Source organism: Mastomys coucha, unplaced genomic scaffold, assembly GCF_008632895.1.
Source record: "Mastomys coucha isolate ucsf_1 unplaced genomic scaffold, UCSF_Mcou_1 pScaffold13, whole genome shotgun sequence".
Taxonomy (NCBI): Eukaryota; Metazoa; Chordata; class Mammalia; order Rodentia; family Muridae; genus Mastomys; species Mastomys coucha.
Window position 1 is genome coordinate 72,897,108 of NW_022196895.1, and position 13,793 is coordinate 72,910,900.

The 13,793-nt window shown below is 37.8% G+C and overlaps 1 protein-coding gene across 4 annotated transcripts in view; it reads left to right on the top strand.

Moving 5' to 3' along the window:
- The window catches only part of Pias2 (protein inhibitor of activated STAT 2), a 98,902-nt gene that overhangs the window by 8,388 nt on the left and 76,721 nt on the right, over positions 1-13,793 (top strand). For all 4 annotated transcript variants that reach the window (XM_031366075.1, XM_031366076.1, XM_031366078.1 and 1 more), the window contains exon 2: positions 5,560-6,034. In XM_031366075.1, the coding sequence (XP_031221935.1) occupies positions 5,560-6,034 (475 nt within the window). The remainder of the gene's footprint in view (positions 1-5,559; positions 6,035-13,793) is intronic.

Here is a 13,793-nt window from a genome sequence, read left to right on the forward strand (position 1 = left end):
AATATTGTAAGTTCATCTTGCATAGTTTTAAACCAATGTCTATAATGCCTATAATGAGCCATTTTCTCTATAAAGAGCATGGATTTTTTTAAAATTTTGAATTGGTATTTTGACTAAAACCTTTTTTACTCTACCTTGAAACATACTAATATTTTTAATTTATTTAAATTTAGATTTGAAACAAAGTTTGGAAATTAATAATTTCTGTATGTCTTGTGCCAACTTTGACATGCTTAATCAAACAGGGAAACATAGTTGCTTTTTCAAAGGCGGTGAAACAAAGGTGGTGAAAATATTTTTATGTCTTTACTTATACTCTACAAATTATTTAAATGTATCTGTCATACTGTATACTTCATGCCTATTTCATGCCGACTCTAATAATAAGATCATTGTTCTTCCCTAACATAGTAGGAACGTGTTCTAGTGAGACCCGTCTTCAGCCTTGCGTGGCTTCTTAACCAAATAATTCACTTGAAATACGTAAAGCTTCTTAGGTTCCTAAATTAAACTACATGGGGCATGTTTAGGACTTCTCACAGTGATAGTGATACGTTAATATTTATACATTGTATTGCAGTTATGAATAAAGATGCAGCTTGTTTTACTCCAGCTGCAGTAGACAGATACTAATAATGACTTCTTAGTGATCGATCTTCCCTTTGTAGAGCCGTATGTTAGCTTTCTGTTGCTGCAGTAAAACAGTGGAGGTAGTCAATTTAGAGATTTATTTTGGCTCAGAGTTTCAGAGATTTCAGTCTATGGTTCATTGATATCTTTTTTATGTCTTTTTTTCTTGGGGCGGGAGAGTTTCGAGACAGGGTTTCTCTGTGTAGCCCTGGCTGTCCTGGTACTCTGTAGACCAGGCTGGCCCCGAACTCAGAAATCTGCCTACCTCTGCCTCCCAAGTGCTGGGATTAAAGGCGTGTGCCACCACCTCCCGGCTTCTTTTTTATCGTGAGGAGACCATCATTTCAGGGAATGTGTGGGAGAATTGAGCTGTTGGAAGGAGAGTGGCCCTGATTTCAGATTTCAATTGTCTCTTCAGGGTTATGCGCACTCCTTTCTCCTTCCTAACTTCCTTTCTCTAGGCTTCCAGCTCTTTTGTTCTGTCATGGGATCCCTGTCTGGGGTGAGTAGACATCTGTGTGTGTATCTCTCCAGAAAAAGTTATGTTCACATAACAACCCCTGCTTGCTCAAGTTTTGAGTAGCATCAGTTTACATAGTTCAACATTTTTCCATGTTTTCTTTTTAAAATACAGAGGCTCTCTGACATATATCCATTCCCCTGTAAGAATGAGATAATTACTGTGTGTGCTAAAATGTGCTGAATAATAACTTGACATTCTCTTGAACATTCCAGATAATAGAATTCTTTTGTTTCCTTTGGGCTTGGCAGGGTTTGTTCCCTAACCTGCCTGTCTGAGCAGCAGTTTAGATGGAGGGTGGAGACAAACTATTGCTACCCCCTCTTGAATCAGATGACATAACTTAACATTTTTTTTAGGGAAGCACTTTTATCTCTTTCCTCCCTGTTTCAGGCTGCATGCCTATAGAGAATTGCTGTATGCCTAGCTTGCGTCCGTGATCTCGGTGTGTACGTGTGTACATGCAGGCGGCGCACTCAGTAGACAACATTCTCGCCTTGGAACGTGATATTCTTGCCTCAGCTTTCTCAATGTCGGGGTTTCAGGCGTGACCTATTAGACTTAAAAAGTCTTTTTGTGTGTCCTTTTTTTTCTTCTTCAAGAGTGACTTTCATAGCCCATACTGCTCTCAAACTTGCCATTCTCCTGTTTCAGTCTATAGATTGCTGAAATAGCAGGTATGTACCATCATGCCCAGTTTCTTTTATCATTATTGTTACTCTTTTTGGAGAACTGGTCTCTATGCATTTCTGGCTGTCGTAGAACTAGTTAAGTAGATCAGGCTGGGCTTGAACTCACAGATCCTCCAGGCTCTGTGTCTGCAGTGTTGTGACTAAAGATGTGTGCCACCATGCTTGGCCTTTTATTATTATTAATTATTATTATTAAACATTGTACATTTGTTTCTTTTTTTGTTTTTAAGTTTGACTTCATTTTGCTTTCTAGTTAATGTTTTTTGTTTATCCTTTAACCCTCCCTTTTGGTTGCTGTTGATACTATTTGTTTCTTGAACATTTTCTATAAGAACTGAGGTGGTTTTATAGATTTTGAAATCTAGGATGTTGGTTTTTTAAGGATTCATTTTTACTTTATGTACATGAGTGTTTTGTTTGAATGTATGTTCATGTATCATGTCCATGCATTGCTTGTGAAAGCCGTAAGAAGGTCTCAGATCCACTGGAACTGGGATTACAAGTGGTTGCGAGCTGCTATGTGGCTGTTGAGAACTGAACCTGAGTTTTCCTTTTTTTTTTTTTGGTTTTTTGGTTTTTTGGTTTTTTGAAACAGGGTTTCTCTGTACAGCCCTGGCTGTCCTGGAACTCACTCTGTAGACCAGGCTGGCCTCGAACTCAGAAATCTGCCTGCCTCTGCCTCCCAAGTGCTGGGATTAAAGGCATGCGCCACCACCGCCCGGCGAGCCTGAGTTTTCTGCAAGAGCAAAAAATATTCATAACGATTGACCCATCTTTCTAGCCCCTATAGTATGTTCTTTCTTCTTTTAATAGATGACATTTGGTTTTGTTTTTTGTTAGTATGGGATGAGTTAAAATATTTTATTGTAAACAAGAGATCTATTTCAAGTCCCTCAAGTGAGAGGCTTAATATTAGGGGATGATTTTATAAGAAACGGGGCTTTCCTTCCATGACCACTGAAGCAGACAGTGCTTAGGAAGTAAGAGATCTGTACGATTTGCTACGCAGACTATCTTAGGATGTTACTATATTTTTTGCTATATTGATTTTGTTAACTTTTTTACTATTCCTATTTATAAACATATATACACACATACATACACACACACACATACAGTAGAAACTAAAATAGAAAGCATTTAACAATGCAATTTATCTTTTCCCTGGCAATTAGCAAAGTGGCTTCCCAGGCCCTTTCATACATCATGACCCAGGGGGAACTCAGCAACACTTGTATCAAATTCTATTCAAATAGAATTTACCTAAATTTCAGGTTTTTTAGTTTCCATCTCATTCTTAATTAAGGGTTGAAAAGCAATTTCTAGAAAATAGTGTATTGGTTTTACATGTAATTAGAATATTTTCCTACTTAATGTGGTATTTTCTAATGTAGAGGATCTTGCTTGCTTGCCTTCATATATATACTACAGCTTTAAAGTCTTTTATAGTTTATGTTTAAGTAGATGTGATACATATTGTATCCCCAGTTTTAACTTTCTAATTCATTGTGGGTTTTTTTATTGTTGTTATTTGTTTTTGCTTGTTTGTTTTTTAAGATTGAGACATGATCTCTCTATGTAGCCCTGGAACTCACTAAATAGATCAGGCTGGCCTTAAACTCATAGAAATGTACCTACTTCTGCTTTTTTTTTAAACATTGGGGATTGAAGCTATGGCCTTGTGAATAAGACTTAAGCCTTGCTATTGAGATACCCCTAGCTCTGTGCATCTTTAAAAAAAAAATCATAGCAGTATTTTTTTGTAGAGAAATTCCTCTGTGTAGAGCTAGTAGAAGTTAAAGACATAGTGAAAGCCAGACTTTGGAGTCAGTAAAGTAGAATAGGAATAACAACAAAACAACAGCTTAAAAGATGGCACTACAGGTACAGACATGAACTACTGGTAAAGGGAAATGACCAGCATTCACTCTTGCCCTGTTGTCCCAGCAGGTCAGCCTCCCGCCTTGAGGGCTTGCTCTGATGACTGAACTGTACTTCCTTTCCAAAGTACCTGGTGAAACTTGTTCAGAAAACTGAGTTTAGGAAAAAAATGGAGCTTTTTGTTTGTTTGTTTGGCTTTTTTTTTTTTTTTTTTTTTTTTTTTTTCTGTGACAGGGTTTCTCTGTATAGCTCTGGCTGTCCTGGAACTCACTCTGTAGACCAGGCTGGCCTCGAACTCAGAAATCCACCTGCCTCTGCCTCCCAAGTGCTGGGATTAAAGGCGTGCGCCTCCACTACCATGGAAAATGTAGCATTTGCTTAAAAAATATATATCTTATTTTTAACTACACAGCTATGCATGTGGGTATGTGTCTGCCAGTACAGGTGTTTTATAGAAATCAAAAGAGAGATCTCCTATGAGCTGCTTGATATATAAGTGCTGGGAATTGAACCCTGATCCTCTAAGAAGGACAGTCAAGTGTTCTTAACTACTGAGCCATTTCTAAGAACCCAGGGTTCTGAGTCCTGGTGACAGGTTTTGGCCTCTCATCTGTATATAGATTTTGGGTCCCAGGTTTCCCATTGGGTGGCCTTGACCTTTATACTACTATCTTCAGAATTTTCAATGTAAATTCTATCTTGTACAATTCAGATCCTGTGATTCCGTCCACATTCTTATTTCGAAGCCCGTACATCATCTTTTCACTTTATATATAGTATGTCTCTTTACTCCCTGTTTTCCCCTGGACTTAAGACCTTTGGTCTTATAGGAAAGGCATCCTGGCTGCTACATGCCTAACTGGTGAGGTAGGATAGGGACACCCAGAGTCACAAGAAGAGGAGGGTCTTCCGAGAGTAGGTTTTGGATGGGGGACTCCGTATCTCTTCCTTTCTCTTGGCAGATGATTTGTATGTGGCATAGTTAAATCTCACCTATGTTGTTTACCTCTTATGTTTGGAATTGAATGAAAGTCACTCAGTAGCTAGACTTAAAAGGCAGTAGGCGCTGTAAAGAATTTACTAGATGTTATGAACTCGGTAAGTGAGATGTAGAGCAAGAACTGTGTATTAAGTACAAATCAGTAAGAGTGGCACGAGAGAATCTTAATTTTTAAGGATAGTGACAGCCGCGTGCTTACTCTGTAGGGCTCTCATACTCATTTGGATACTAAACTACATTTTTCTGTATCATCTTTAAAGTTGAACTGTTAAATATAGGATATATGTGATTCTTAGTCTTAATATTTATCTTTTAAAAATTATTTTGTAGCCAGGCAGTGGTGGCGCACGCCTTTAATCCCAGCACTTGGGAGGCAGAGGCAGGTGGATTTCTGAGTTTGAGGCCAGCCTGGTCTACAGAGTGAGCTGGAATTTGTAGATTTTACTAAATAGCACTAGAAGTTAAACATGTGATGTAGAAGTTCAACCCATTGGTTTAATTAACGACAGTTTGTAACATGCTATGTTGTACAGTAGGAGGTCTTCGTTTTGAAAAGAACATTTTCATTAAAGAGTTTGCAGTGAAGAAGCAGATCTAGGAGCATAATCTGGCAGTAACGTGGCTGATAGGAGCACAAGGCTAGTTTCTAAATGAAGAGTAAAATTTGATTTATAAATTCCAAGAGAAGATAGCTTCTGAATATTATATTCTATGTGTTACAGAATATGCAGTATTGATTATTATCAGGAAAAATCTGATTTTACAATATTTTAGATAGGATTTTGTTTTAAAAACATACTTGACGTTAACTTGTCTTTTTCCTTCCCTCTTTTTAGAATATGGTTTCTAGTTTTAGGGTTTCTGAATTACAAGTGTTACTGGGCTTTGCTGGACGGAATAAAAGTGGGCGCAAGCATGACCTCCTGATGAGGGCGTTGCATTTATTGAAGAGTGGCTGCAGCCCTGCGGTTCAGATTAAAATTCGAGAATTATATAGACGCCGATACCCACGGACACTTGAAGGTCTTTCTGATCTATCCACAATCAAATCATCGGTTTTCAGTTTGGATGGTAGTTCATCACCAGTAGAGCCTGACTTGGCTGTGGCTGGAATCCACTCGTTGCCTTCTACTTCAATTACACCTCATTCACCATCATCTCCTGTTGGTTCTGTGCTGCTTCAGGACACTAAGCCCACCTTTGAGATGCAGCAGCCATCTCCTCCCATTCCTCCTGTCCATCCTGACGTGCAGTTAAAAAACCTGCCCTTCTACGACGTTCTTGATGTTCTCATCAAGCCCACGAGCTTAGGTGAGTATTATGAAAAATTGCTTTTTAATTAAAAAAAAATTTTAGAAGCAAATAAAATAACCTTTAACTATTGATTAGTGATTTGTTATTAATACCTTAACATTGAAAGCCAAGGTTGGCAAGATGGCTCAGAGGGTAATAAAGATGTTTGCTGCCAAACATGATAATCCTAAATCAGTCCACAAGAACCCCCTGTGTTGAGAGGGGAGAACCTGTTCCTGGAGCAAATTCTATTACTGCTCACATGTAGCACAGCATGCATATCCCACAGATAAATGTAAAAATACTTGTAAGAACTTGATAGCCAGGGTGTGGTGTGCAGTAATTCCAAGATATCTGTGGACTTAGCAAGGTTGCCATAGGAGGCCAGCCTGGACTACCTAGTAAACTTGAGGCTGACCTGGATTACATATTGAGTCCTTATTTCAAAAGCAAAAGAAACACCCCCAAATTAAGGGGCTAGGGAAATGCTTTAATGTACAAAAATGCAGCAAGCCGAAGATCCAAGTCTGAGTGTCTAGAACCCGTGCAGACGCAGGCTTGGGTGACACATACTGTGCCATCTCAGTGTTCTCACAGGGAGGTGGGAAGTGGAGACAGGAAATCTCTGCAAGTTTAGTGCAAGAGTGACACACACACACAACACACACACACACACACACACGACTGGTGTTGTGGTCTAACTTACATGCTCCTGTCTGCATTGGCAGGTGAATGTGGGTGCACACACAAACGATTTAAAATCAAAGCAAGTCATGCATGATACGACTCGTGCCAATAGGACTTAGGCTTATAGTCCTAGTACTAGCAACTGAGGCAAGAGGGTGGTCTAAACTGCTACAACATAATACTGGGCCATCAGGGGTTACATAGGAAGAAGACCCTGTTTTAAAAGCAAAACAAGACAACAAAACCAAAAAAACAACTACAAACAAGGTATTAATGGCTAAACATTAAATGTGTGAGTAAAAAATTGTGATAGACATAACTGAAATTTAATTTTAAAATGTTCTATCATTTGAGTGTCTTTATTTTTCTAATTTGTTTTTTGGTCTTTTGGAGTCTTACTGTGTAACTTAGGCTAGATTGGAATGCTCTTTTACTGACTCAGCTCTCCTGGAGCTGGGATTACAGGTGTATGTGTCCCAGTACTCAGCTAGTTTTTTTTTCTTTCAAATTTGTGTAAATTTTATTTCATTTTTCTGCCTTTTTAAATTCCTGTGGCTGGAACTACCTTCCATATTCTTTTTATGTCTTAAGGACTCAGATTGCTTTTGTATGAATTGGGAATAGATTTAGTCTTTAATATCTATCACATTACAGAGTCCTAGTTTTGTTTAATGTAGTTTTAAGCTACTTTCCCAACAAATAAACCTCTCAGCTTAAGAGCTGACTCAGTGGGTAATAACAAGTACTGCTTTTGGAGAAAACCCAGGTGAGTTTCCAGCGCCCATGTCAGGGATGCAGTGAGCCTGTAACTCCAGCTTTGCACACTTTTATTCCCACATAAGTACATAGACATCATTAAAAGAATAAATCTTAAAACATGTACATCTTACACATTTTTTAATGGCAAAAGGTGTTTGATGAACTTTACAGTTTTTTATTATATCTTTATTCTTTTGTGCATATGTGGTACAGTATATGGGTCTAATTCAAGAAGTTGCCATATAGGGCTGGCTAATTAGATTTCCTTGGTCCAATTGTTGTCAGACCAAGATGGCTACTTGGTAACCTATGTAGTAGAAGAGGTCTGACTTGCACAAATTGTTACCTGACACGTGTGTTTGTGGGTGTGTGTGTATGTATAAATATATGTAATAATTATTTATTATTAAATAATAAACCATAAAACCATAAAATTCCACATTTAAAAAAATTTTTATATGAAAACTTGGCTTATTGTTTAAACTTCATTTTGAAATTAATATTAGAGGAAAGGCAATATGCCTCAGTGGGTCAAAGACAGGTGTCACCTGAAGACAGGCGTTTGATATTCATAACCCAGGTGATGGACGGGGAGAACTGCCTCCTGCATGCTGTCTGTCATCTGAGCCTTACAAGTTCTCTGTTGCATGTACACTCAATAAAAACAAACATAAAAACACTCTTTATAACAGAAAGCTGGGTATAGTGAGTGACACATGCCTATATTATTCTAAATAAAAGAGTGATGATCAGGAACCTAAAGTCACTGTTGGCTGTAAAGTCTCAGGTCAACTTGAGTTCTTGAAGACCCACTCTCAAAACAAAAGTTCTGGTGGCAGTGGTACCCACCTTTAACCTCAGCATTTGGGAGTCACACGCAGGCGGATCTTTAAATTGCAAACCAGCCTGGATTACAGAGTGAATTCCAAGGCAGCCAGAGTTACACAGAGAAACCCTAAGCCTGAAAAACCAACCAGCCAAAAACCTAACCCACCAAAATAACAACAGGAATGAGCACTGAGAATGTGTAGTTTATTTTTCTTTGTAATTATACTTTTTTTTTTTTAAACAATAAAAAAACAAGGTCTCACTGTGAGCCCTAGAAGTTCTAGAACTTGGTATGTAGACGAGACTGGCCTACAAAATTTCAGTGATCTACTTGTCCCTATGCCTCACAAATGTTGGGCTTAATGTGTGTACCACCTTTCCTGGCTCATTTTTTAAACCCTTTTTTCCCCTTCAAGTTTCATTTATTTGGTTAAGATAATTTATTTTCCCTTCCCATGCACGCCTCCCTCCTTTCTTCCCTCCCTTTCTTTTGGTTATACCAGTGCACAGTACTGTGCTCATTTGTATGCTTTTTCTCGGGAATTAATGTGTAAGGCTGGGAAATTCTGGAAACCTCTTAGTTTTCTTTCTTTACTGCTTTGTTTAGAAATAGAAATGTTCTTCAACTGTCCTTGTAGCTTTTCTTTTACTAATTTCAGCAAGACTAAAGGAAAATAGTTTTTTGGTTTGATTTGAGACAAGGATTCTCTGTATAACCTTGGCTGTCTTGGAATTCAATTTTGTAGACCAGGCTGGCTTTGAACTCACAGAGAACTGCCTGCCTCTGCCTCTTGAGAGTTGGTATTGAAGGCACACACCACTACTGGTAGGTGAAAATAGTTTTTTCCCCCAATATAAATTTAAAAAAATAAACTTTTATGTTTGGCATTTTTGCTTCTTCTTGTTTTTTTTTTTTTTTTTTTTTTTTTTTTTTTTTTTTTTTTTTTTTTTTTTTTGTTTTGGTTTTTTGTTTCGTTTTGAAACAGGGTCTCTCTGTGTAGCCCTGGCTGTCCTAGAACTTGCTCATAAGTTAATTGAGATTGCAATGCTAGAAATACATATAACTTGTTTTATCACTCTCTTAGAACCAGAATAAACTTGTGTTTTTCAGGGTTCTTACTTGTCACTGTTTTGTATAGATACTTTACTATTTTTTAAAAACACTTTCCCCTGTTCTCAGATTATAAACATTAGAAACACAACTGGAAGGGGGAAGGTCTTCCATGATCCCACTTCTACTTAGCTATCTCTCTATATGTATTGTGCCCTTTTTTGTTCTGTTTTTGTTCGTTTTGGTTTGTTTTGTTTTTTCCTCTTCTCCACTTGAAAAGACTGTTGTAATTGCAGGGGCCGTGTGTGGTCTCTCTGTTGAAGAGGGTTATATCTGTTGGAGACAGCTGTGAGTGCTGTCCTCTAGAGAGTGTTTCACTAGGATACTTTATCTTAGTGTTCTTTGGAATTGTATTATGTGTCGTTTAGATTATAGTTGGTCTGTTACCTTGGCACTATACCAGTATTTTCATGTACATTTTCAGTTTTTACTCATTTAGAATATTTTGTTATAGTAAATGTCAGGCACCATTCCTACGTCCTATATTCATATCATCTGTGAACATCTTTACTTGTATTGAAGAACTGCACATATTTTTGAAAGATAAATGTCTAGTTGAAAAGTTGGAAAAAAAGAGCATGAATATTTAATATTTTGACATTCAGTGAAGTTGAATTCAGCTTTGCACCAATTTATATTCTTCAGCATATGTTTGTATTGTTTTGCCTGCATCCTCATGAACATTGTATTTCTGGTTTTGTAATCCTTGCTAATCTCAACGATAACAGTTAATAATGTTTATTCTTTTCATATCCTTAAGTCCTTTGTATTAAGATATACTCAGTAAGCTCTGAATATGATCAAACTGGTATAAAGTGATATGCTGACTGTTAAATCATTACAGACTGTTTTAAGTTATTTGAATAAATTCAAATAAACAATTAAATCAGGTAGTAAGTATTAATTTGGAGGTGGCTATATGTTCTATTTGTAGGGAAGCTAGAAGAAACGAGGTGGCTTTAGGGAGTATGTTTTTGTAGTTTGAGTGTGTTTAATAGGAAAAAGGAAGAGAAGGAATGCTGGGCATAGTGTACATATCTGTAACTTGGAAGGCCGAGGCAGAAGGATGGAGACTTCAGAGTCAGCCTAGGGTAGATAGATAGCAGGGCACTTCAGAGAGGGTGTGAAACTGGGCCAGGGCCCTGGGCTGGTAGCTCAGGGTTCAAGACCTTCCCTAGCATGTGTGTGACCTAAAACTGCATTTGATCCCTAGAACTGCAAAGCGGGTGTGTGTCAAGAGTGTGATTATGATTAAGAACTATAAATTGTGCTCAGATGTTATATCAGCCCTAACTAATGAGGAATTCAATTACGCTTTCTTATAGAGACTTGTGGGAGCGTGGGATGTCAAATATGTATACTTGGGATTATTGGAATTTATGTCAAGAGAAGAGAGCTCTAATTAATCATAGAAGTTGAAATTGTAGTGCATAATTGTAGGACCAAATAGTGAAGAACTGAATAGAGAAGTACAGGTTTGCTAGGAAAAGAGCTAAGGCCATTGCTAATGGAGGACTGTGCAGAATAGAATTTAGAGCTGGCTTATCAGACATGGGACACAGTTGCAGCTGAGTGGGGAAAGGGACGCTGACGATGACTAACTCCACACTTGGTCTCATGGGAAGTTGGCAGAGAAAATAGACAGTGATCAGAGTAGTGTCACTTAAAATGGCAGCAGGGACGGGGAAGAAGGGTTTAGGCAACAGACTCAGTGCGGAAGACAGAAAGAGCACTGAAGTCAAGGGAAGGACTTCTGGGAATTCGACTGTGGGGGTAGCTATCTTCTGTAACTCGACTTAAACTCACTAGTTTTCAGATATAAGAACTCTCAATTCTCTGACCTCTTCAGTTAATTTTTGCAGTGGTGATTATTAATATAATGGTATTTGTTGGGTGTTAACCAAATAATCAAAATTGGGCTAGTTTGATAATATAAAATGGCTTTATTTCTCCTGTTAACTACTGTATATAAATGAGCCTTTGTACATTTTTATAAAAAATTTAAGGTTTAACATCCCCTAGTATTTTAAGAAATATTTTATTTTCCCCAATTTCATTTTTACTGTCATTAAATGCCTGTAACATCAAACTGTCTACAGACTCCCATCGCCAGTCCATCTGTTTCCTTTCATCTTGTAAAATGGAAACTCTTGAGCCCATAAAACTATAATTCCCCATTTCTTCAGCCCTGGCTTCTGGCAACCACAGTTCTACTTCCCACCTTTGATCTTTACCCTGCTAAGCACCTCATGGAAATGAAATCTCAATATAGCTGTTTTGCTATTTGGCTTGCTTCACAGCTAACACAATATCCTCCACACTTGTCTTGGCATAGTACATATCATTTTTTTCCTTCTTAAAACTGGAAGTTATTATGTGTCTCTGCCTTTTGCTTATCCATGTGTCTTGTTTAGACAATTGGTTGCTTTCACATTTTAACCCTTGTGAATAATACTTCTCTGAACATGAATGTAAATCTCTTTATCAAAAGTAAAACTGTTAGATCATATAGTGATTGTTTTTAATTTTTTAGCAACTACCATATTATTTACCACAACAGCTGCAATATCTTATATTGCTATGAACAGTACACAGCTTTGCATGAGAATTTTTCCACACCCATGCCAAAATGTTTTGGGGGTAGTAATTTATTCTAACCCAGTCAGCATAAAGTAAAATTGAGTTGGAGTTTTCCTTTGAGTTCTCTAATTATGAATTATATTGATTGGTCTTTCATGTGATTATTAGCCATTATGTGTATTGTTTAGAGAGAAGTCTTTACAAATTGTTTGCCCAGGTTTTTTGTTGTTGTTGTTTTTGAGACAGGGTTTCTCTGTTCTGGAACTCACTCTGTAGACCAGGCTGGCCTCAAACTCAGAAATCCGCCTGCCTCTGCCTCCCAAGTGCTGGGATTAAAGGCGTGCGCCACCGCCCGGCAATAGAGAGGAATCTTGACCAAAATACAAACCAGCTTACTATGAGGTCAACATCGCACTTCCAGAGGGTGAAGGGGTGGCTTAGCAGACCTTATTTTTATTAAGACTATTTAATAAGGCATGCTAAAATGCCAACTTTTTACCTAAATATCTTATCAAGTAGGTCATAATATGTACATACCAGACTCTAGCTTTTTCCCTCCACTTACTTCATTTACTTAACTATTTTGAGACAGGTTCAGCCCCGGCTGACTGGGTAGCACTGTGCTTTCCAGGCTTGCCTTGAACCCACAGCGATCTGCCTGCTTCTGCCTTCTGAGTGCAGCTGTTGAAAATGCCTGGCCCAGAGCTTAACCTTTTTTGAATGCATGTTGGTATCCTTAAAGTCAGAAAATGTTGGACTTTCTGGAGCTGGGGTTACAGGTGGTTGCCAGGCATCTGATGCAGGTGTTAAAATTTCACTTTGCTCCTCTGTAGGAACATAAAGCCCTCTTAACTCCTGAACCATCTTTTCAGACCCTTCATTTTCCTTTTTCCCCCTCCCTCGGACTTAAATGCAGACTACCAGAACTAAAAATTTATCTGTGTATTTTCTGTTTTCAGAAAGCTTTCACGTGTGTTAACTGTCATAAAAAGTAGAGAAAAATGTTACCATATTAATTGAGAAACAAAGATTTAGAAGTTTCATGTCAATTTTATTTTATTTTTTTTGTGTTTGTTCCTCATTTTTACTTTGTTCTTTTTGGGGCACTCTGTACTTGTGTTAGATATTTTCAGATTTATGGCTAGAGAAACACAGTTCTCATGCTGTTAAGTAAGATTGAAAACATTGTTTATTTACTTGATTTCTTGGTTTGTGCTAGAGATGGAGTGAGGGTCATGTTGTGCCAGTCCTTCTAGTGCTGAGCTATATATAGCCCAGCCACTTAGTGGTCACTTGTAATCTCACAGTTGTATTATGTTTGATAATTACACTGTCATGGGTGAACTTAGTCATTGACAGAGAAAAGAGGAAGGGACATCGGGAAGGGATGACAGGACAAGCAGGAGCCAAGGACGAGGAGAAACTTTGTTCTATGTCCCATAAGTGTCATGTAATATAAAACTGCTTCATGTGTAGATGTTCATCTTAGCCTCTCTTTTTTCTCATTTTAGAGATAGTATGAGAAAATGAATTAGTATTCTATATGTTTCTATGAAGCATCATTCTGCAATAAAGTGTGCATGCTTTTTACTCAAGGAGTTCATATTTTTCTTGATTTGATGTGACTGACAAAGGGCTTTTTGATATTAGACATTTAGCTGTCATCTTGTTCATGATCTTGGATAATTGTAGCAATAACATAAAGGAGTTACTTTGGCTTGCTCTTGGGTGACGTTGCAGTACTTTATGATCTAGTCTCCCTCCCTGTCTGTCAGTAGGCTCTTATTTTTGAGACAAGATCTCTGTAGCATT